We start from the raw sequence: 24,243 nt of genomic DNA on the forward strand, positions 1-24,243 counted from the left end.
AATCACTTGCTACAAACTACGAAGCTATCTACCACTGCAACTTCAGTGTGTATTTATTAATATTTATTTCTACCATATTGTTTCTTATTTTTCTGTAGGGTAAATTACTTATCACCCCCTGGTTTTCAATCGAAACTCGGATCACCCCTGGTTTTTGAAAAAACTCGAATCACCCCCTGGTTTAGACCCCAAAATGCCAAATTAGTCCCTGACGTTAGTTTTTTGCTGTTAAGTGATGATGTCACCCAGTTAAATAAATTTAAATCCCTAAACTACCCTTTAGCAGTGTTAATGTACAATTTTACCCTTGCAACCATAAACCCCAAATCCCATCTATCGTCTTCCTCACAGTAGTCGATCCCTCACACCTGCAACTCATTTCAAGCTGAACTTCCCTTCTTCTTCTTCAACATGGAGATGCTTGTCGAAATACACACGGAACCCTTCTGACATTTTACATCTTAAACAAATTCCCTTCATCTTCAGCATTCTTCTTCAACCTTTGTGTACAAATTCCGACAGAGAATCATTTCGGCCAGAAAGGGTGAAGCATCTTCCCTAGCAACTTGTCGATCTCAAGGCTGGAAATATGAAGACCACTAGTAGGGAATACAAACCCCACGAACACTCAATGATACAGAGAGAACTGATATAAACTGCAGCCCAAAAACTGCAAATCTGAAGTAAATAAACCCAGAATTTGGTGATTTTGTAATAAAATAAGATCTGGGGTTCAGATGGACGCCAAACTAGGATCGAGTGGCCTTCAAGAAAGGGGTAATAATCCCTTAAAAACTAAGATAGATCTTCTGGTCAGATCATAAATGATAGAGGATATCAATCTGGGAAAAAAAACCCTTGAAAACAGAGTATTGCAAACCTTGTTTGGAGATTTCTAATAGTACATAATCAGGTGCTCAGACCAGCTTCAAATCTTGATCGAGTAGCCTTACCAAGTAGATGAATAAGTCCTTGAAAGATAGAAAGAGATCTGGCTGGATTGAAATTAATTTAAAAAATCGATGATGCTAGAATACAGTTTCAGAACTTGATAACACTAGGCATAAAACTTAATTCCTGTAGATAAATCTCCATAGAAGGCACAATAGATGTAAGAGCATAGGGTGTAGATGGAAGTTAGGCAACGGTGCTACAACACTCGAGCAAGAACTTCTTAGACTATCAAAATCAGTGTTCATCAAAGCAGCAAGAGCTGCAAAAGGGCCAAACCAAAGAACAAATCAAAACCCATCAAGGTTGTGTACATCTCAAACCCTATAAAGGTAAAGACCACTGCCTCCGAGTTCAGGGCTAAAGTGTAAGAGCTCACCGGCAGAGATTCTTGTAGGCGGCGGTGGCAGCGGGGCAATTCTAGAAGGGTCTTGGTCGACGTTGGCCTTCAAAGGGTTTGGGTACCTAAAATGTATTTTCTACAAACATTGGGTACCTCAATTGTCATTGTTTATCTTATTTTGACTAAGGTTAAAATTGTCTTTTCAGTTTTTGGATTGTTTTAAGTTAACACCGTCAAAAACCGGGGGGTGATCTGAGTTTCGATTGAAAATCAGGGGGTGATCCAGGGTGATCTGTAATTTACCCTTTTCTGTATCATAATGTTTTATGATATCTTACCAAAAAAAAACAAAAGGTTTTATGACATGCATCAATATGTATTGAAAAGAGTAAGTACTTGATACTATTTTGCACATTGAGAAAGTGTCATTATCTTATAACACCAAAAAAATTAGCTCTCCACCACTTAACAAATTTGCACGTGCATATTTACTAGTATATATATATATATGATCATGTGAAAATGCCTTATCTAACCATAGAATAATCTAAGACTTATGTATCAAACTTATAGATATTAGGAGGGATTTTCACTTACTCTTACTCTAGACTAAAAATAAAAGTCTTCTACCCTTGAGATAAAAGGTCTTGAACCCTTCGATACAGGGTCTTCAACAGTCCAAACCGGAACTTGAAGGTTGAGGAGGGAGAGGTAGTCTTCTTCCCTTCTTCCTTTTCTCCTTCTCTTTCTTTCTCTTTTCTTTTCTTCCTTCCTCAAACTCACACCTCTCTTCTCACTATTCAAAATTCGTGGGGAAGTCGCGTGACGCTGCCAATGTTGTCGGTGCATGTCTACAAAAACAAATGCTAAATGTTCAACAAAACCTGAACTTCATTCCAACAGTCAAGTAAACTGCGCGAGAACAACAAACCTGCATGTATATAAGCTCTAAAGTCCCTCCATTTCCAGCAGGGATTGTAGACAAGACATCAAGGCAACGGCAATCATGGAACCAAGATGGACGCGATCTTTGAAGATCTCAGCGACCTGTAGATAGTTGAAACAAATATTTTACAACATATCGATACAACAATACGGTTTGAAAAAATTTGAAGAAAATTACCTTTGTGGGCTCTAAACTCACAAGACCGCAAGCTCGTGCTGCAACTCCACTACAATTGTGGGAAACAATGATTCCTATAGAATCCGGACCAGGCTGCACAAAAAAAAAAAAAAATCAAAACTAAGGGCAAAAAATAAAGATTTTGAACCTTAGGAACAAGGCTAAAACTTAATTAACATTTGAGTTCTGGACCAGACTGTATAAAGTCACTTTTCTTACCTTCATCCCAAGCATCTGGACCAGTCGACAGCAGTTCCAGTAGCCTTGAAAGGAACTCTGCCAGGGTCTCCTCTGCTATAGCGAGAAGACTGGGACGAAAAACAGTCTGTAAGTACCAGTAAATACAAGCGGTCAGGGAACGAGTAGATGAGCAATCGGTTTGGCCGACAAGCGCCGTTTCCACGGCTCTCTCCCAAAACTCATCCATTAAAGAGCAAAACCCTGGATTTCAACAATAACAGAAACCGAGATCGAACAAGGAAATGGAAACAGCACAGAGATCACATAAACCCTATGGTTTCACGTATCCTGTAGCACAGAGAATCGACCTCAATATCTCCAAATCAAAATGAATGAAAGGAACCCTAACCCTACACTCGTTAATATAAGTTATCAATTACTGAAGTAGAAACCATAACCCTAGTTCGCAGGTAGATAACCTTTCTTTTTCTTCTTCTTCTTCTTCTTCTTCTTCTTCTTCACCTCTCGTCTCTGCTGCTCTACTGCGAGAGGAGAAATCGAAACCTAAACGACCGACCTTTGCTTCTTTCTCTCTCCTCTCTCTTCCTTTTCTATTGACGCGAGTTTAACCGTAACCAGCGGGGACTCCAGAGCCACGGTTAGGGTTCGGGGTTCTGAGGGTTAAGCCACTTTCCGTACAGTTCGAGCGAGCATTCGAGAGAGCATAAATATTTTATTCTACACCGTTGGATGTTTTTGACGCGGATTGATGACGTGGTTGGTATTGAACAGCTGAGATTTTAGTTGGTTGTGTTTGTTTCTACAGAGCGGTAAAGGACATGGAGGACAAGAGAGTCATTTCCGATATTCCTATAAATAACAGGATGGTAATGAAAAAAGCTTTTTTTTTTATTTTAGCGTTTTCCGTAGATTGCCACGTGGAATGATAACTTGAGTCGATTCGGGCCGTTACCTGATTTCGAACTCTAATCCATTGACCCATCAACCCATCAACCCATCAACCCATAACCCCAAACCCCAAAACCCTTAACCCATAAACCCATAACACATAACCCCTAACTCCAAAACCCCAAAACCCATAAACCCATTAACTCATTAACCCATAAACCCATAAACCCAGAATTTCCTTTTTTTCTTTGGATCTTTCATTGTTTTTTATTTCTATTTCTGTATCGATTATTTTAGATAAAATAAAGGAAATATTTCACCGACAAATTTGAGATTTCACTAGCGCAAAAAGGTAGGGTTTCGCTGGCAAAACTCAATTTCGCACTGAAAATCATGATTCACTACCGAAAATAAATGTGTTTCACCGACTTCTTATTTTTTGGCCTTTTTTTTTTGTTTTTTTTTTCATGTATAAGAGAATCTAACTTAAGAAAAATTAGTGCTAAGGCTCCGGCCCCCCTACACTCCCGGTAGGGGCTGCCTACCCCATGGCCCGCTCAGCAGCGAGTGGGACCATTGTTTTAGGGCAATAGTGAATAGTACTTCATGAGTTAAACCAAAGTAAGGCTTTCCTAAACAACAATGTCCGAAAAGTACTTTAGAGTGGCAAAATTCAATGTATATATTAAGACATAAAAATCCCATTCGTGTATATGCCTCTACGCACACTCTCATCGGGCTCCACATTAGTGCAAGGGCTACGCAAGTAGACAATTATCTTTTGCCTTATTGTTTGACACAACAGTATTTTTTTTTCTAGGGTTGACCCCAACAAAGTTAATTAAAGCAGTAATTGCAAAAAAAAACTTTGTAAGGGACGGCATATTAAACGATTAAGAAATTAAACAAGAAGTAAAAAATGCTGTCAATATTATGAGAACGGCAAAAAAATAAAAAGAAGATGATACACATTTTATAAAAACACATAACAAAAAAGGGCATACACTCAAAGATTGAAAAATTATTACCTAAATGCTTGCATCCAAAGTTCAAAGCAACTATGACATTTAAGAAAAATACATATTAATATCCAAATTCAAGAACCTATTCCAAACTCCAAAATCCAAGCACCACATATAAAAACATATGTCAACTTTAGTGACACGTTTCAAGTATAGGGATATTCAAAACAGGATACAAGTTCAAACACCAAAAAGAAAAAGATCCCAAACTCCATAAAATCTTCCAACATCACATAATAGCCATAAAAACACATGTCCCAAATTCAAACAGAAAAAAAAAATAAAAAAATCCAAATGTAATAGAAGAATGGGCAGAAGAGTCAAGATTTTATTTCATAACATCTTGATGAATCAAGTCTCCATAAGGGCAAACAACCGCTAGCTCGGTTGGTTGGAGGCATTGCAGATTGAGTGCATGCCCCCCAGGAGGCCAAGGGATCGACTCTCCTGGATTGCATATGGTGCCAAAAAGGCACCTTTCTCTCCCCTCCTCCCTGCCCGCCCCCTTAGTTGTAGATTGTGGGCTTGTCTTAGCCTTCCCCCTTAGCTTGTAGTTGGCCTGTGGGCCCTTAAGTAGGATAGACTAAAAAAAAAAATTGTAGTGAGTTGAGCATAGGGGAAAGTTCCCAGTAACACGAGAGAAGCCCATAATGGACCAGACGACCCGCAGAGACGAGAGAAGTAGCTGACAACGCCTCAAAAATAATCTTCCCTAAGGTGATAGCTGTTTTTTTTTTTTTTGGAAAATTTACGAAACACCCCTTAAAAATGGACCGATACTCCAATCACCCCCTCTTATTTGAAAATGCTCAGATCAGCCCCTCTACAGTAACGGTGTTAGTCTGCTGTTAATTATTGTTGTAAAATGATTATTTTAGCCTTGTACTAAAACTTTAGAATTAAATTTACAATACTACCTTTTCCTTCATCTTCAACCTAAACTACTCCACCGCCTCTGCTTCGCCCTGCATCACCGTCGTCGCCGCCTCTGCTTCGCCCTAACCCTGTGGTCCATTCGTATCACGCCCATGCTCTCCGACAAAGCAACCTCCACACAGGAGATGGAGAGGGAACAATGGCAGGAGCTAGAGGCGGAGAAGCAGCAGGAGTAGGGGTTGAAGGAACGATATTGGACGAAGAAGCCGCTTTAGCTTTAGCTTCTGCGATTTCTTCTTCGATTTCAGCAAGCAACCCAATCAGGGCACCCACAGGCGCCAATTCTCCTTCGCCAACAACAATTGCAGCGAGAATTCCATTGTAGAATGTCTCGGCATCCATGTCGACTTTATCGGATTCAACGACTACGATGCTTTCAAATTTGGAGAGAACATGGTTGTTGACTGAATCGATCCCCCTTGAAATTTTAGGGTTTTATTGGCCTCCTCAGGTATGTACACTTGATACCCTCTTTGAGACTAATCAGAGCATCCCATCGATTGAAGTAAATCACCCATATTGACAGCGGTACCTTGTTTTGGGTTTTTTTTTTTTTCAGATTTGATTTCTGGAATTAATCTGAATTTGAGCATCAAATTCAGTTGGTTTCTTAAGACTTATTCCACCCCTTTGGAAGGTATTTCCTTCGGTCATGGTGAAGCTCAGAGCAGGCATGAAGATCTTTTCGATCTTGGCTTGCACAAATGGGTTCCTTTGATCTGATATGGAATATGATGGAAGACGAGCGTCGTAAAGGCCATAGATGAAGAGTTGAGACAGAGGATGAGGAGACATTGGGGGTTTTAGATTTAAGGGTAAAATAGTAACTCTACACTAGTCAAGGGTAGTTTAGGGATTTAAATATATTTAACAGTGTAAAACTAACAGTAGGGACTAATGTGAGTATAGGGCTCTAATGCAGGGGGTGATCTGAGTATTTTCAAATAAGAGGGAGTGATCTGAATATCAGTCCATTTTCAAGGGGTGTTTCATAAATTTCCCCTTTTTTTTTTGGTAAAGTATTGATTTATTGAAGGGTAGATCGGTTACAATCCAAGGCCTCATGCTGACACATTTGAGAGAGCCAAGGAGTGGAATTAGACCAAGAAGTCCTACACCGAATGGACTGGCCTTTCCTAGCTAGGGTGTCGGCAATGCCGTTCAATTCCCTAGAAATGTGAACAAAGTTGCACTAAACAAGTGGAAGAGACCACCTGGGGAAGGTCTGGAGTATGCAGCCCTACTTGGGGCCCCATTTCTTTCCACCAGAAGGTCTCAATAAGTGAGAGACCACCCTTCTATTTCATGACTCTGGCATAGTTAGACCATCCTTTTTTCTTTCATAGTTCCTATCAAGCCAACAATTTCTTAATTTGGATTCTAAATTAAAATCCTATAAATATTGAATATAATATAAATAGAAAAAATTATAGATTACTATACTATTTATTAAAGCATACGACTCTTCATGGCTTCGTATTGAATCAATTCCATGTCGGTTCCAAATTAGAGGAATGTTATGGTAAAACTTCGTTTGAAACGATGTGGTAGAGCCGTAGAAATCAACGTGTGACTTGAAGGACATGATCAATTGTGGATTCTTATATCCACCATTTTCTAAAGGGAAAATTATGTGTACCCCTTGTACTATGAAAAGAAAACAAATTAATAAACCCGAGGTTTCCAATAACCACCTTGTACACCCCTTCGTTAAAAAAAAAAAAAAAAAAACATAAAAATAACAGCAACTCAACGTTAAGTGCTGATGTGGGATATACTTTGGACATGAAATGACTCTTATACCCTTTCATAACAGCTTCAACAAGCCAATGACCATCGTCTTCCCCAAACCTCACCCATCATCCCTGTTAGGCAAACCAACCCTGTTCCTCCCCCTGGCGAAGAGGCGACCAGCCCTGTTCCTCATCCGGCAGCCAAAACTCTTTTGTAGAGCTTTACATGCAAATGTTTTTACTGCTCATCATGGACAGTCGATCGAGATCGGACGTCCCAACGTTTCAATTCAAAGTACTAAAATTAGGAAACTCTTAGAGGTTTTGGAGAATCTAGATGGAAGTCGTTTAGAAATCGAGTGTTTGTTGTTGCTTGGGCAATCATTTTGAAGGTTTATACGAAGAAGAATGCAAATAGAATAAGGGTTGTTAGATTGATTGTAATGTGGCTCTCTCTATTGGTCATATTATTGTATGCAAGAAAAATAACTTATGGGCTCGGAGATAGGTCCCTACCATTCAAATCAATCCCAAACCATTGCCGAAAATGGCTAATCTTCTCCACCTCCACCTTTTTCCCCACTGTCAACCCCAAGAATTCATAAAGGTCCCAAATATCGCAACCTTTGCCATTCCTTAAGCTTAGCTTTAAAATCCTTGCTCAATCTAATCCCTGGTGGAAACCCATGTTTAAAAGCAAATTTTATTTCTGATGGATCAACCCTGGCATCCTCCTTACAAGATTCAAAAATTTTCCTATTCTCAATTGCGGCTAAAAAAAGAGCTAGTATTTAGGTTTCCAAGCACCAATTTCAAGATATGAGTTTTAGGTTCGTGGGCATAATATAGAGAGAAAATAGTAGGGTTGTGGGAGATTATTGAATCCTCAAAATCATCGGCCTAGCCAAGTTCCCTCCAGACTTTGAAAATTGCTCGGAGTGGTAGAGATTTTTAGATAGACATTGAGAGAAGTCGAACTAATCGGTCAATTACAATGCGCTTTGGAGTATCAATTGCAGTTGCTTCCTGTCAAGAAATCTCAATTGCAGCTGCTTCTTGTCGAGAAATCTCAATTGCAACTTCAGTTAATTTGAAGAATGATTTTGAGTTGAGGGTATCATAGAAGAGTGTGAAATTGTGGTAATATTTACGGATGAATTGAAGTGCTCCACAATTAAGGTGGAATTTTTGAGAAAGCATGTTGAGGAAATCAAGGGGAAGTGTTGGGTTTTTAGGGTGCGCAAGGATGAGATCTTGGACTGAGACTACCTTAAGAAAATTTTTGTAGTTGCCCATGAATTTTTCAAAGGTGGGGGGTCTCTGGCCTGGACGCCACATACTGAGATGAAGTTGTTTTGGAGCGAATGGCTATGAAAGGGCATTTTGGAGGCTTCAAAGCGAGTTTAACCCTTAGTAGGATCTGAGTCGCCATTGATAGACTGAATGGCCAAGAAAAATCCGGTCTTCTCTCTTCTGGAGGAAGAACATGACTGATTTGCTTGACAAGAATGGTGGGTGAGGTTTGAGGAAGACGATGGTCATTGATTTGTTAAGGGTGTCATGAAAAGGTATAACAGTCATTTCACGTCCAAAATATATTCCACGTTATCACTTAATGTTGAGTTGCTAACGGACTCTTATTAATTTTTATGTAACAAAAAAAAAAAGGAGTGAGTGTATGAAGTGGTTATTAGAAACCTCAGGTTTATTAAAATGTTTTAGGCAAAATACAGGGGGTGTACACGTAATTTTCCCTAAGAGATATCCAAACACAAAATAACCACATTTAAGAGCCATTCGATATCTGCGATGCGCATTGAGGTGGCCCACTGATGTTCTAATATCTGCAGGTATTTGACAATTCTGTGGGTTCTGAAGTACTTAGGATCGAGGAGAGTGTTTGTCCGTAGATACAGGGTTGGCGGGGGCGTTCTGCTTAATCGGGGACCGGCGTGATTGTTGAGGGGCTCACTTAGGGTTTCTACCGTCAGGTAATGAAAAATTACATTTGTGATCTTCGGTTTGCAGGGTTTTGAGCATAAGGAGCTTGGATAACTCTGCATGTAACTAATGTGTTTATCAAGGGTTTACACTTATAAGGTTCAAGTTTTTCATTTAATTATTTTTTCTTGCTGATGCAGCTGCTTATCATGTCATCAAATTTGCAGAAGGATCCTCCAACCTCTCCCAGCGATGGTACACAGAATCACTGGATGGATTTTTGGATTCCATTTCCATATTCTTTTCTTGCTCTCGCCTTTTGCACATCATTGTTTTGATTATGAAAATTGATATGTTGAGCAATCAGGTTTATTTTATGGTGGTCTTGTAGTGAAGTGAGTTGGCGGTTTTAGGTAGCGAATCTGGCTTGGCATTTTACATGTTAGAAATTGTCCATCGTTTCATACCCCTCAAAACAGAGTTTGTCGATGGAAGTTCTAATGGTTTATGGCTGACTCATAAGTAGTTCTAATGATTACGTGGCTAACTCATAAGTAGTTCTAATGATTATGTGTTTTGCGTCACTCATTTAGTCGTACTACTATAGTTATCCACTCTGAACTGTTTCTTAGAACAACATATGTAGTTTAAAAATCTCCCACGCCCCATTCTTCTTTTTCTTATAAGTTGTGAAAAATTGATGTTGGGCTATGTTTCTTACCAAAGTTTCCTTTGAGTACTGTTTCTATTGTCTCTTATATCGTTACCGGCTGCTAATTGGACTTGATTGGTAAGCCTATGACTGCATTAATTATAATCATTGCTATCGGAATGGGATATAAATTTTTCTAGTGATTAGTTTAAAACCATTTTAAGATCAATGGTTGATACGAAGTTCTGTAGATTTATCTATTCATGTCTCCTGATGTGTAGTTACTAGCTAGTTAAGAATTTTCTTCAATCACAACTGCAGAAGCAGGTTTTGGCCCTCCGCTGATTCAGTGTGTGCAAGTCCCAGGGAGTAGTGAAACTTTGAGGCCTGTAGCCGATCCCGCGTCCTTTCTTTATAGGGCTGCTGGCCCGCAGCGAAGAACCGCACACCTTTTCTTCGCTATTAGAGCTACAGGCCGCCGGCCTCCGACCCCCAACCACTTCTTCTAATAAAAGACTATAGAATAAACATGCTGGAATAACTCTGACCTTATCCTCAGGACCTGCTTTGCGATGTATGCCGCGAACCCCTGGCAAACGAGGCCCTTATTTTGAAAGGAACCTGTCTAAACACCTGTAAGCAGAGCGGTACACGAGATCAGCAGTTAGTGTCTCGACGGAGAAATGTTCTCTAGCAAGTAGGGAGTCGAGCCTCCCGGGTGTACGAGCTGATCTATGAGCACCCTTGCGTCTCTCTCATATTATAGCTTGGTTACGAAGCAACTCTGAAGCGAGATTCATCTTTTCTTTTTGGGTAAATTACACGTCACCCCCTGGCTTTTGAAAATACCCCCTGGCTTTTGAAAATACTCAAATCATCCCCTGTATTAGACCCCAATATGACAAATTAGTCCCTACCGTTAGTTTTTTGCTGTTAAGTGATGATGTCAGCCAGTTAAATAAATTTAAATCCCTAAACTACCCTTGGCATTCAAACATAGATTTTGAAGGGTAGTTTTGTAAATTTAATTCTAATGTTTTAGTACAAGGGTAAAATAGTCCTTTCACACCAATAACTAACAACAGACTAACACCATTACTATAGAGGGGGACGAATGTGTATTTTCAAAAACCAGGGGGTGATTTGAGTTTCGTTTGAAAACCAGGGGTGACGTGTAATTTACCCGTTCTTTTTTGTGAAGTGCTTTATTACTTTCTGTTTTTGCAATTCCTTGTTAAATACCTCCAATTACAGGTTGATATTGAAAAATAGTTTGTCCATGGTTTATAAGGGAAGTTGGTTCCAGATATACTCCATTTGCTTTAGTTCATATTCTGACGGCATTAGCTACACGTGAAACTAAGGAACGCCCTTTGTGTACTCTCTTGGGGTCTTGACCTTCATAATTTTGGTCTGGTTTTCTAATATAAGTGCTTATGGAGGAGAGAATTTTTGGCAACTTAAAATGAGTCACCAATTGGGTGTGATTTGGTTCCCAAAAGCTCGGTAAGCCAAAAAGAAGAAATGGCCATTTCAAAGTTTCTGGTTTATAGGTTCAACCCAAAAATGGTCTTCTAGGGTTGGATTTGTGTTTCTACATAGGGTTGTTCAGTGAGTGAAAGTAGTTGTCACGAGTTGGGTGGCTTATTAGATACGGTCAATCCAAGTTTGATTTGTTTTTCTTGGGGGGGGGGGGGGGTTGGCCTCTAAATCTGCTGAAGCAGGGATAATTTGAGGATTCTTAATTTTTGAGGGGGACTTGATAGTGATTAGAGTCTTTATGAGGCCTTTCAATGGTGGGTGACTGGCATAGGAATGTTATATCCTAGATGGTTTGGTCTCAATTAGTAGTGCATTTTGGAGTTCTTTAGTGGTTAGAAAGAACTAATACTATTAGGACTTGTTTCACCCAAGGCATGCTGTACTTGTACATTCTTTGTTATAAGAGAGTGATTCTTCTTCATGTCGACTCTATTCTTAAGCGTTATACTGTTCTTCCTGCACCCCATAACAAACACATCTGTCCCAGCACCTCATTGTTGAAACTCTGCCATGCAAGTACCCAAACCTGCTCTTATCAATCCTTGCTCAGTTAGCTAGCCTATCCATGGGGTGACTTGAATCAGCTTGCTATTTCTTCCCACTTCTGACAGAATCAATTCCAGTCCTTCTTCTAATCACTATCCACCATTTTCTAAATCCTAACCCCAATTTTGCCCCGAAAATCCTAATTTTCAGTGCTCCTTGCACTATCCACCATTTTCTAAACCCTATCCAATTGCTTTTCTGGGTTGTTGCTTCATTGATTTCCTCTGTGTGCTATAAGTTGTTGTGAAACCCTAATTTTATATTAACTTAAACTAGTAAGCCTTATCTGAAGTCTGAACTAAATGGGGTTGGCTACATGGATCCTATTTTTCTATTCAACTGTATTCAAATCCATCTATTCCAGAAGACACCACTTCTCCCAAAGTCATTTTAGACCTGCTCCCTACTCTTTTAGCTCCTCCATCCTGGTGCATTCAGAGATCTTCATCGAGGGTTGGTTTGAAGATAACAAGGTGGATTATTAAAGTGGTGAATGCAAGCCCTCTAACATTGTTCAGCTCAAATGACATGTGTCATTTAGCAGGTCTGCTGCAGTTTAGTCATGTTTGCAAATGGTGGTTTCTCTAGATGTGTTATGAGAATCTGTAGACATGAATGCCAACATTACTTATTAGGAGCTTTAATTTTGACGAGTTAAATATTAAAAGTGGAGATCTATGTTGAGTGGGAAAGATTTGGTGAAAGGGTGATGTAGTTCGAGGAAGGTTGAAGAGAAGAAAGCCAGCACCAGCCAGCCTAGGCCTTTGGGCCCAGTTATTGGTCTACTTTTGTGGGCCAGATTGAGGCCCACTACCATGTGTTAGACTGTCCATGTGTGGGGGACTCTTAGTAGCTTTATTTAGTATCTATTTTGATATAGGCATATAGCTTTATTTGATTCCTATTTTGATATAGATTTCTTCTATGTAGTAGTATTTTCTAATATAGGGATTGTTTGTATTTTGTTAAAGGGCTGCAAGTTAGATTCTCTTTTGTATTTAGTTTCTAATATGAGGATTTCAATTTTGTAAGGAGATCTCCTTTCCCACTCAAAGAGGGATCCTTGTTGCTGTTTATCAATTAAAAAGGGGCTTCCTACACACACCCACGATTTGAGTTGAAGAAATTGGCTTGCTGCCTTTGTGTGCTGTGAGAGACCGACCAAGGCCACAGGTGAGAGGCCTTGGTCATATCCCTTCTTCTTCTTCTTGGTTTGTTCTGCAGTGCTCTATATCCAGGTCTGACTTCTTGCCCACGTATGGTATTGTTTAGTTGTTTCTTTTCCTAAATCCTTTCCAGTATTTACTACAATCGGTTGGTAAGAGGTTGTAGCTGTTGGAGAAGTCTTCTTATCAGCTTAAGAGACCTTTTGGTTCTTATTTTCTGACTTGTATGATTATCTGTTGAAGATTGTTATCAATTAAGGAGTCTAAGAGGTTGCAACTTCCTATTTTCGTGGACCACAATTACTGATTCTTCTTGGATCAATCTCTCTATCGAGATTCGAGATAAGTGTCTTGCCTTCCTAATCTCCTACTTTCCTGGACAGAACCAAATAACCAATTACTCTGTTAGATGTCAGACAATGACACTCGGCTGTCTGAATTTATTCATCAAATAATTCCAAGTTAAGCTTCCTATGGATAACCTGGATTCCATTGAATTTTTGGCTTTTGTTTATCTTATCAAAGGGACTACTCAACCAGAAAATTATCATAATCAAAGTTGTGGATTTCACCCAAAATTTTTTTCTCTTTAATCTGGTCTGTCTTTGTGACCTATGATCCTGCCTGTTTGACAGCATCTGAAACCTATAATTATGTTAACTAGATTGCATTTAAGGGTTTATATAGTTTGGGTGTATTTGCTAGGGTTGATGATAACTATTATGTAGTATAATGTATTGACTTTTATTCAGCTAGATGTGCACCGCTTTTGCACATGGGTTCATTCAACCGATGTTCGACCAGCTCTTGATCAAGACCCATAATTTATGAAGCTGATTTGTTCTTGAAGTGTAATATGACTATTTCAATGTGGTGGTCCTTCTCACATTTATAATTTATTTGCACTGATGTGGGTTTCACACATGCAACTAAAAGTGACTTTCAATGGCCGTCAATTCATTTAGAGCTGAGTTTTTTGCTAGACGGGGTTATAACTCCCACAATATTTGAAGGTGTTGAAAGATTTTCTTCTTCTTCTTCTCTGTTGAAACTTATAGTAAACATGTTGTTTTGCGCACTTATTAGTGATAAACATCTTTTGCTTTTTTGCCTATGAAAAAAAGCAAACATATCCATAGAATGAGCATCAGGGATTTAGTAATCGGTATTGGTAGCGATCTTGGCCGATACCGGATCGGCCCGTATCGGTCTGTATTGGACGAATTTACTCCTATTTCTTTCTTTAAAAATCAGTGTTTAAAAAAAAAAAAGTTTTTAACCTTAGTCCATACCGATCCACCGATATAGGATTGTCAAGGAATTGATATCGGTCTCTGTCAATACCGATATGAATTGGCTGATCTGACCGATATGATATCGGTTCCTCAAACCATGATAAGCATAATCCTGATGGAGGGTGTTTGAAATGGGTGAGTTGAACGACAATGAAGGATAAAGCCGTTCAGGAGTGAACTGGAGGGTTGGTGTTCCACATATGTGATATATTAGGGAGCTTATTGAGATGCAACTGTAATAAAGACAACTAACACTGACACCATTGGTGAGAAAGGAGGGTGGTGCAATCCGGGTTGGAAGAACCCTTATTGGATCGCTTATGGGCCCACCCAAATAACACAGTTCAACAATTGAAAGTTGTTGATATAGATCGAAGCATGAAGAAGACAGACAGAATTCCCCCCAAAAAAGTTACCGTTCATATGGATAGTACCACGAGTTACTGTTCACGGGGAAGATATGGACTGCTGGTGTGAAGATTAGGTGCTGGATGCTGGTGGAATATTCTATTAAAAGCTGCTATTAAGTCAGTTTCTATTTTGGCATAGACCTAATTTCTATTTTATTAGTTATTTGTTTCTAAATTAAAGTTTCTATTTTAGTTGCGTAGCTTTTATTTAGAAGTTTCTATTTTAGTTTCATTTCTTGTAATCCAAGTCTCAGCCTTATAAGAGACTTGTTATTTTATTGTTCCTATTTTTATAGTTTCCAATTTTAGGACTTGTCTTAAAACTTTCTAATTTTTGTAACTTGAGGAGCAAGTCATTGCTATGTATTTATTTGTAAGGCTCTTAGAAGCCTAGGAGACGATTTAATGAAGTTGATTATTGTTGCTTTGAGCTAGTTTTCTCTTGTCCATGTGTGTGACATGAAGGGCTTCGGAGGCCTGGCTGAGAGAGCCAAAATCCTAGGCCTGAGAGAGCCGAATCTCCATATCCCTTTTCCCTTCTTCTCTTATTCAATTCCCTACTGTTCCTGCTGTTTTGTGATTGCAATCAAGTGCTGCTAGCTGCTACTACATCTGTGAAGACCTAGAGAGCATCCTAAACAACAACTGAATCTGCTGTTGCTGTCCAGAGGCAAAGAAGACCACTTTCCACACTTGCGGCTGCATCAGTTCCTTGTTCACTGCTGCTGATTTGAAGGTCTTGATCTCAGCAGTCTTCCTCCCAATCAGAGTGATACTTGGAGGACTGCTTCGGGCCCCTAAGAAGCTCACTGGACCTCAGTCTTGAACCTGCTTCTGTTCCTTTGATTGTATCAATCCTGCTGCAATCGATCTCCCGCTGGTTTCCTTGGTTGGAGGTCAACTTTTGCATTAGTTGTGGCAAAATTGTAAATATTCAGATTATGTGAGGGTTATTAAGGAAGGCTAAAAGAATGGACAAAATGGGTAATAAGGTTTAAAGGGTAGGGATCAACTTGTAACAAACAAAATTAAAGGACAAAACAGAGGTAAGAGTAAAAGAGAGGGGTAATTGGAAAGGGAGGGGTTATGGTGACATTTAACAACCTGTCACCGTGGTCTTCTTCTTCCTTTTGTACAGAACAGAAACCATCAGTAACACACTAACACCTCTTGGTTTCGATTGAAGAAACTCAATCAATTGGAACCCAATCAAGCTGGAATTTTCAGGCTCGGTTTGTGACTGAAGACCTGACTGGTTGCAAGCAACATTACAACCAATAATCAATTGCAAAATTAGAGTAAGTTTTCTGAAAGTAATTCCAGCGGAGAGTAGAGAACCAGCTTTGAACTCGACTCTGCAACTCACAACCACGACCGGATTAGGGGCTCAAATTCGGCAGATTCGGCAGGGTGGGTCGCTCTAAGGTAAGTAGATGATTTCAATATTCTGAGAACAAAAGGAACAGGGATTAAGGAGATCAATGGTAACACTTTGGGGAGAGGTGGTGCAACTCATGTTAGAACAGAATAGGGGTTGCAGAAGGAGGAGAAGAATGGAAGAAGAGGGGACTCACAGGGGAGGGAAGAAAGAGAAAATGGGATGCGAGAGAGGTCGAATAATAGAAGAAGGGGGGGGAGAAGATCGTGCACGCGTACAACCGGCCTCGCAGGTTTCAACCAAAGCTCAACTTTTCATTTTTTCAAGTCTGAAATTTCATCTTAATACAAGCTATTTAAAAGAAGAAAACCCAACTAGCAATGGGAACCTATTTAACTAGGAAACAAATTCTAACAAGGAAACTCTGAACAATTGGGAAACTAAATATCCTATGTATCCAAACTTATAAAATTAAAAGATTACATATTTTTTAAAGAAAATAAATTTCTAATTATCCTACTAGATTTAAAACCCAGATTTGGATCCGGTTCTTGGTCTGCATTCCCAAACGGGTTCGGGCTGATCCATGGAAGCGCTCTTGCATCGGAGGAACCTTTGTTTTTTTTTGGGGGTTGGGGTGGGGGTGGGGTTTGGTACAGAATCTGTTGGTTTAAGTTTTAACTGTAATATGGGAGGAAGTCTTTGACTGCCACTTTCATTAACTAGAATTGATTCTTGGAGATGCCCTTTTCATGTTAATGGAAAATTGGAAACCAATATGGTGTTGATTTTGTGTTTTCTATCGCATTATTCATGAATTCTTGGTTTTAACCAGCATTTTCTAGAGATTTTTACTACATAAGTTTTAAGTGCTATTCTTTACACTTCCATTTTTTCTTTTCCAGAAGAAAATTTTGGTTCATCAGAGGGCAAATCTGAAACATCTTCTGTCGAGCCACAGTCAGGACAAAGCAGGGCGGCTTCTGGGCCAGCAGCCGGATTTCCTTCCAATCCTTTTGATTTTTCTGCGATGACTGGCCTCCTTAATGTAATTTCTCCTCGTTGCCTGCTTAGTATTACTTCTTAGACTCGAATGAGTTGGGCAATCTGAATTGTTTTGTATTGGTTACAATAGAGTCATTTTTTATTTCACATTCTTGCATTCTCCTTTTTTTGTTATTGCATCAGTAATATGCTATAGAATAAAAAGCATTGGATATTTACCACCAGCATTAAAGAAATGAATTGATTCAGATAAGCATGCAGAAGAGAAGCTTGCATGGCCCCTTTTCTGTAATACTTGGTCCTTCATATGTGGCTGGCATTTATATGTATAACTTGTTAATTCACCACTTTGGTGACAACAAATATATATTTGTTGTCACCAAAGTGGTGAATTAACAAGTTATTCTTACTTTTTTTTGTCCCTTGTCTTATTCCCAAAAGTAATTTAATGTAGGGGTAAAAAAGGGTTTTCAAAAAATTGAAAGTCATTTCATGCAGCTCCTATTTGAAAACTCTTTTTTACCCCTGCATTAAATAACTTTTTGGAATAAGACAGGGCAAAAACAGTAAGGTTACAATCTTGTTGTAACCAACCTTGGTTATATATATTTTAATCTCTTTCTAGTTTTACAAGTTATATCAGTAGCTGTTACTTCGGTTACTTCTTTAGTGACAGGAAGCTGCTCAGAGAGCAGTCAAACAATAATACATATAGTAGATCTGCATCTTCTTCTAGTATTAGCATGTATGCCGTTGTTGAAAAATTATGTTTTTTCGAAGTTGCACCAGATTTTTTGGGGAGTGGTGGGTGATCACATGGGGTGATCTTAATGCTGTAAAGGGTGATTTTAGCAATCTCCACTGATCATGTAGAAATTAGATGGAAGCAGAAATAGAATTACATTGATTAAGCCTGGGGAATCAAAGAACTGAATCCAATGGTAGAAGGAAAGCAAATCGCATTAGTAGAATTGAAGTACGGGAAGAGTTAATGTTTGATGAGGAGGATGTCATATGTGGAAGATCTTGAGAACAAAACTTTATGTACTTCCGATGGGGTTTACAATTGTAACCTCAACCTACTTGGAGGTACTGAATGCAGTTAAAGAAATGGAAAGTTGTGAACTTTTTTAGTCCCAGTGGTTTATTTTGATTTTCGACAGAGGGCAGTGGGCTAGGGTAATAAACAATACTTGTTTTTTTTTGTCTCTCACCCCATGGAAGGAGGAAGGAGAACAGTCAAGAGACAACTGTAGTCTAACTAGTGTTCTACAATTTCAGGTAATATTGAGACAAGTATCGACACACTGGCTATTGCAGTTGCTGAAAGAATGTATTGATCTGCACCAAGGATCATGATACAGGCAAGACTGCCCGATTGGGCCTGGACGGGACTAACTTTGGGTTATGGATGGGTTCTATGGGCCTTGGACTAGTTTATGGGTTAAAATTGTAACAGGCCCAAAATATGAACCCAGTAATCGGTAGGTTAGGGTCAACAATATTTCAGTAATTCAGTTAATTGTATTTCTTGTTTTCCTAGTGTTTTTTCAGAGTTTAAAGTCAGTTTTAGGTTTTATTATTTGCTTTTGAGTTAAACTCTTAGTACTAGTCTAAATTAGTTACCTAGTGTCATGAGGAATTATAAATCGTGTCTAGAAAAAGAATTCCTTTACTATTCTGATTTATTTTTGAGTCATTGTCTAAATAGGATTTTAGGGGTTAGTCTAGTCTATAAATAAAGTGTCAGTCCTCTTCTGTCACACATTTTTTGATTGAGATTAATAATATTCTGGTTATGGCCTGAGGGAATGTTTGCAAGAAATAATAACCGCAAGTGTACGGATCAATCGTAGCTAGGGTCGAACTCAAGGAGATGTACGCCACTCTATCTTACTACTTAAAAGCAATGCAAAGTGAACCAAATTAATTAAATTGTTGAATTAAACTTACGGATCCTAACTCAAAAGCATTTACGTCCTACCACACATCCATCTAACCTATATTGCATCTAACGCGGATTGACGAAATTGGAGGAAGTAAATGGCCACAACCATACAATCAAAAACTAAAAATCAAAGAAATAGAACTAATTAATTGAAGCTTGAACCGGATTGAAGTTGATGTCACACTTGAAATGGCGCTACCAAATTAATTGAAGCTTGAACCTGATTGAAGTTGATGTCAAACTTGAAATGGTGCTACCAAATCTGAAATTTAAACAAAAGTAATTAAATTAGAAGCTTAGCATAATGCATGATGATGATGATAAACAATAAAATAAAAGCATGGAAGAATTTAGAGCGGTAGAGAATGAGAATAAAATAAAAATAATGGAGAATTAGAGTCCTACTAGAATGGAGAGAATAGAGGTGGTGAGAGTGTGATTAAAATAAAATTAATGGAGGAATTAGAAGGTTAAGAAGAAGAAGAAACTAAAAATAAAAATAAGAGATTAAGAAGAAGAAGAAACTAAAAATAGAATTAAGAACTAATACTCCCTTCTACCAAAGTTGAAAGTACATGAATTAATTAGGCCTTGCATGAATGAAATTGAAGAAGCTTGAACACTTGAATAATCCTTGCATGGCTTCCTCTTCTAAATCTCCAAGTCTTACCACAAACTTAGGAACTTAGACTAGAAAAAGGATTACAACCATATTGAAGACATAAATTAAAGCTTGAATTAAAATCATTACAACCATGGAATTAAATTCATGAAATCAAAACTAAGACTAGAAAGCCAAAAATTAGAAGGAGAATAAGAGAAATTTCACTACCTTTTTTTTTTTGTAAATGAATATATTACTGAACCCCAAGAGGGGGAAAGGAAAGGGGAACAAATGTACAAGAAAGAAAAGAATAGAAGCAGGGGGGCGACCAGCCAGCCTACGCAGGGGAGGGAGGCCGCAAAAGGGCAATATCAAGGCCCCAAAAAGTCAAAATATGCCTGTTTCTAAAGTTGTCCTTGCTATGTCTCTGACGGATACAGCTAAGCTTGGAAGAAACATTGGAGGAGATGGCTTTCCAAATCGTATCGAAGGATCTAGATTTGGAAGTCCATCTCCTAATATTTCTTTCCATCCAGATATGGTGAACTGCAACACTAAAAACAAGCTTCTCAATAGTGTCACATATTGAGTTCCTTGGAAAAGTCTTGAGCAACCATAGCCATTCACGGTCAAAGCTCCTGGCCCTTCTAGTCCGCGGCCAAATAGATGACAAGGCCTTGTTCCAGATGGTGGAGGTGAAGGGGCAATCAAAGAAGAGGTGATTGGTGTCTTCTCGGCCAATCCAGCAAAGGTTGCAAGAGGGGGAGGCTGGGATGGTGCGGTGGATGAGGAAGGCTTGAGTGGGCAGGCAATGTCTGAGGGTTCTCCAAACAGTGAGGCTATGGCGGGGAATGTGGCCAGTAAACCAGACTAGGTTGTGCCAGGGAATAGGAGGGCTAGGGTCCCTACAGAGGTTCCAAGCAGAAGAAGAGGTGAAGGTACCTTTGGAGGAGGGAAGCCAGGTAACCCGGTCCGCTTGATGGGGAGTGTTGGGCTGAATGGGGGGGAGAGTTGGCCAGATCCGAGAGATGATGGTTGGATTAAGGTTAGGAGGGGGAGACCAACGGCCAGCGGAAATGAGAGCGGAGACTTTGGCACCCTTAGGGAGGCCAGAGGAATAGATTGCTCTTGGACCAAACAGGTTGTAGAGGATACCAAGAGGGTGCCAAGGGTCAAGCCAGAGGGAAGTGGAGGTGCCACCCGCAATGGAGATAGAGATACCCTGGAGAGCAAGAGGGCGAAGGGAGAGAATCTTACGCCAGATCCAAGAGGAGTCCGTCGGGGTTTTGACCGTCCAAATGGAGTCGGACTTAAGGAGGTAGGACTGGACCCAGGTGACCCAGATTGAGTGTTGGTGGGAAGAGATTTTCCTCAGAAGTTTAAGAATGCCCGCCTTGTTAGAGTCACGAATGCGGAGGCCCAGACCGCCCTCCGATTTAGGGAGGCATTTGGACTTCCAGCTGGCCGAGTGGAGAAATCTGGTGGTGTCTTTTCCTTTCCAAAGGAAGGCACGGAATATGCGTTCAATGGCCCTAATGGTGGTGTTAAGATTATCGTGTTTAGGTGCTTGGGGTTATTTATGTCTTTTGTGGTTCTTTTTAGTTAGTTCTAATTAGTTTTATGTCTCAAGGGTATTTTGGGGTTTTCTATTGTAATTCATTAATGTTTTATTATAAATAAACATCTCTCTCACGATTTAGTTATTAAACTAAATCGTGAGAAGTCTTTTCTCTCTCGGTTTTACTCTCTCTTCTTTTCTCAGGTCTTCTTCTTCTTCTTTGCTTTCTTCTTCTAGTTGTCTTGCTACAGGTTCGGTTTTAGATTCAGTTCTGCTACAGGTGGAATTAGGGATGTTGAATATACCGGTCCAATAGAGGTAAGAGGCTTGAAGGACTGAGCAAATACATTCGAGTCTTCCAGCATAGGAGAGGAACTTGCCTTTCCAGAGCTGGAGCCGCTTGCGAATGTTATCGAGCATAGGAGTACAGTGGTGGCTGGAAAGCCTGGTAGTAATCAAGGGAAGACCTAGGTAGGTGACTGGAAGGGAGCCAATAGTGAAGCCAGTGAGCTGACGAAGAGTCTCTTTGGTAGAATCCGGGATACCAGAGAGGAAGATTTTGGACTTGAGGAGGTTGACACGAAGGCCGGAGAGAGATTCAAAGAGGTGAAGAGAGTCCATGATGGCGGAGATAGAGGAGTGGGAGGCCTTGGAAAAGATCATCAGGTTGTCTGCAAAGGCTAGATGTGAGAGATTGATGTGCTTGCACTTGGGGAGGGGAGATATGAGATGAAGGTCAGTCTTAGCTTAGAGGCTTCTAGAAAGGACTTCCAAGGCAAGGGAAAAGAGGAAAGGAGAGAGGGGGCAGCCTTGGTGAATGCCTACCTTGGAGCGGAAGAAACCTGCAGGGGTGCCATTGACAAGCACAGAGAAGGAGGGGGAAGAGATGCAGGTATAGATCCAACGGACAAAAACAGGGGGGAAACCCATGAGGGAGAGAACATCACAAATGAAGTCCCAACGGATCAAGTCAAAGGCTTTGTGAAGATCGATTTTCAGGAGGGCCGCGGGGGAGTGAGATTTGTGGTCAAATCCTCTAACAATCTCAGAGCAGAGAATAATATTGTCCGCAATGCTTCGGCTGGAGATGAAGGCCGATTGGTTGGGGCTGACAAGGGAGGGAATGACAGCCTTGATTCGGTTGGCAAGAATCTTAGCAATGAACTTGTAGATGAGGTTGCAAAGAGAGATGGGCCGAAAATCAGACAGAGAAGAAGCCCCATCTTTTTTTGGGATAAGGCAAATAAAGGTCTGGTTGATCTGAGGAAGTTGACCCGGCTTGAAGAAGAAATTGCGGATAGCTTTGAACACCTCACCTTTGATAGAGTCCCAGCGGCTGAGAAAAAACCCCATACTGAAGCCATCTGGGCCAGTGGCTTTATTGGCCTTGTGGGAGAGGATAGCCAAAGAGATTTCCTCATCGGAGGGAATGGCAATGAGGGAGGCAGAGAGGGAAGAGGGGATGAATTTATCAATGAGCCCCGGTGGGATAGGGGTAGGGGAGAGGGAGGGGTTGAAGAGAGAGGAGAAGGAGGAGACGGCCTCTTTAATATCAGTGGGGGAAGTGAGGGAGGTACCATCAGCGGATGTAAGATGGGAGATGGAGTTTGAATTTTGCCTGGCTTTAAGGGAGCGATGGAAATAGGCGGAATTCGAATCTCCAAGTTCTAGCCACTTGGATCGGGATTTCTGGTGCAGGAAGCTCTCCTCGAGCAGGGAGAGGGAGGAGAGCTCTTCGGAGAGTCTCTTCTCATCAGAGGCAAAGCCCGGGTTGAGAGGGTCAGACTGGAGCTTAAATTGGACCATTGAAAGATCAGACCGACAAGAAGAGAGCCTGGAGAGAATATTGCCGAAGGTGGAGAAATTCCATCGGCGGAGGGCCACTTTGGTGTTGCGAAGCTTTCTAGCTAGGGCAATCAGGGGCTGCGAAGGGGCCGAGACCGGGATTCACCAAGCTTTCACGATAGTGTCGTGATAAAGGGGGTGAGAAGTCCACATGTCAAAGAATTTGAAAGGCTTGGGACCAAACGAGGAGTAAGGCTAGATGTGGATGAGACAGGGGCAGTGGTCTAAGAGACCTTGGAGAAGAAAAGATGCGTGGGAGTGGGGAAAGGAGGATAGCCAGGCTTCATTGGCAAGGAAACGATCAAGCTTGTAGGCGATGCGGTCCGGGCCGACACGACGGTTGTGCCAAGTGAGAAGGGATCCAGACCAATGAAGGTCGTCCAAACCAAGATCCTCAATGCAATCATTGAAAGGATCCACCGCCGAGAGATCAATGGGTCTGCCACCTACTTTCTCAAGTTGGGAACGAACCACATTGAAATCACCGTCGATTCCCCAGGGGAGAGAGTCCATGCCGGTCTTGAGGAGGGAGAGATCGGTCCAGAGGGGAAGACGGTCGGTGGCCTGATTGCAAGCGTAGACCACATAAATAAAGAATGGAGAGGGAGAACTGTGAAAGGAAAGACGGAGATGGACATATTGAGAAGAAGAGTAGGAAAGGGAGATACTGCGCTTGGAGGGATCCCAGAGAATCCAGATCCTGCCAGAAGGAGAGTGGTTATAGTTGGACAGGAAGGACCATGAAGGAGCAATGGAGGCAGCGATGCGGGACGCGTTGTCCTGAAGGACACGTGTCTCAAGGAGGGCACAAAAGGAAGAGTTGGAGGATTTGATGAAGGATTGAATCTCGAGGTGCTTAGCCAAGGAATTAAGGCCTCGGAAGTTCCAAAGAAATCCAAAAAACATGGAGACTATTGGGATTGGGTGGGCACCGAAATCCTAGGAGGAGTGCTTCTGTGACGTCTGCGGGTGTAGGCAACAACTGGGCTAGCGACAAGGGGCCTATGAGAAGGGAGAGGTAAAGCCACCCCAGGAAGAAAGGGGGTGGAACCAAGTAGATCGGGTCAATTGAGTAGGGGAAGGGGGCGGTGGAGACAAAGGGGGTTCCAAGGAGGGGATGAGGGGCACAGAGGTGGATCGAGAGAGGGTTTGAGGG

The 24,243-nt window shown here is 40.7% G+C and overlaps 1 protein-coding gene, 1 long non-coding RNA gene and 1 pseudogene across 3 annotated transcripts in view; 1 reads left to right on the forward strand and 2 right to left on the reverse strand.

Moving 5' to 3' along the window:
• Positions 1-2,148: 2,148 nt before the first annotated feature.
• LOC122655293 lies at positions 2,149-2,726 on the reverse strand. Its single transcript, XR_006331972.1, has 3 exons — positions 2,637-2,726; positions 2,418-2,510; positions 2,149-2,341 (listed from the first exon to the last, which is right to left on the reverse strand). It is a non-coding gene; the product is annotated as an uncharacterized LOC122655293 (long non-coding RNA).
• Positions 2,727-7,687: 4,961 nt separating this feature from the next.
• On the reverse strand, positions 7,688-8,629 carry LOC122653793 (annotated as a pseudogene).
• Positions 8,630-9,110: 481 nt separating this feature from the next.
• Positions 9,111-24,243, forward strand: part of LOC122655292 (ankyrin repeat domain-containing protein 2A-like) — a 47,407-nt gene continuing 32,274 nt past the window's right edge. The window contains exons 1-3 of one of the 2 annotated variants that reach the window (XM_043849495.1): positions 9,111-9,188; positions 9,339-9,393; positions 17,033-17,175. In XM_043849495.1, coding sequence (XP_043705430.1) covers positions 9,348-9,393; positions 17,033-17,175 — 189 coding nt within the window. In that variant the 5' untranslated portion in view covers positions 9,111-9,188; positions 9,339-9,347. Of the gene's footprint in view, positions 9,189-9,337; positions 9,394-17,032; positions 17,176-24,243 lie in introns of both variants that reach the window. The other variant, XM_043849496.1, reaches the window with a different exon arrangement.

This window comes from Telopea speciosissima, chromosome 3, assembly GCF_018873765.1.
Source record: "Telopea speciosissima isolate NSW1024214 ecotype Mountain lineage chromosome 3, Tspe_v1, whole genome shotgun sequence".
NCBI lineage: Eukaryota > Viridiplantae > Streptophyta > Magnoliopsida > Proteales > Proteaceae > Telopea > Telopea speciosissima.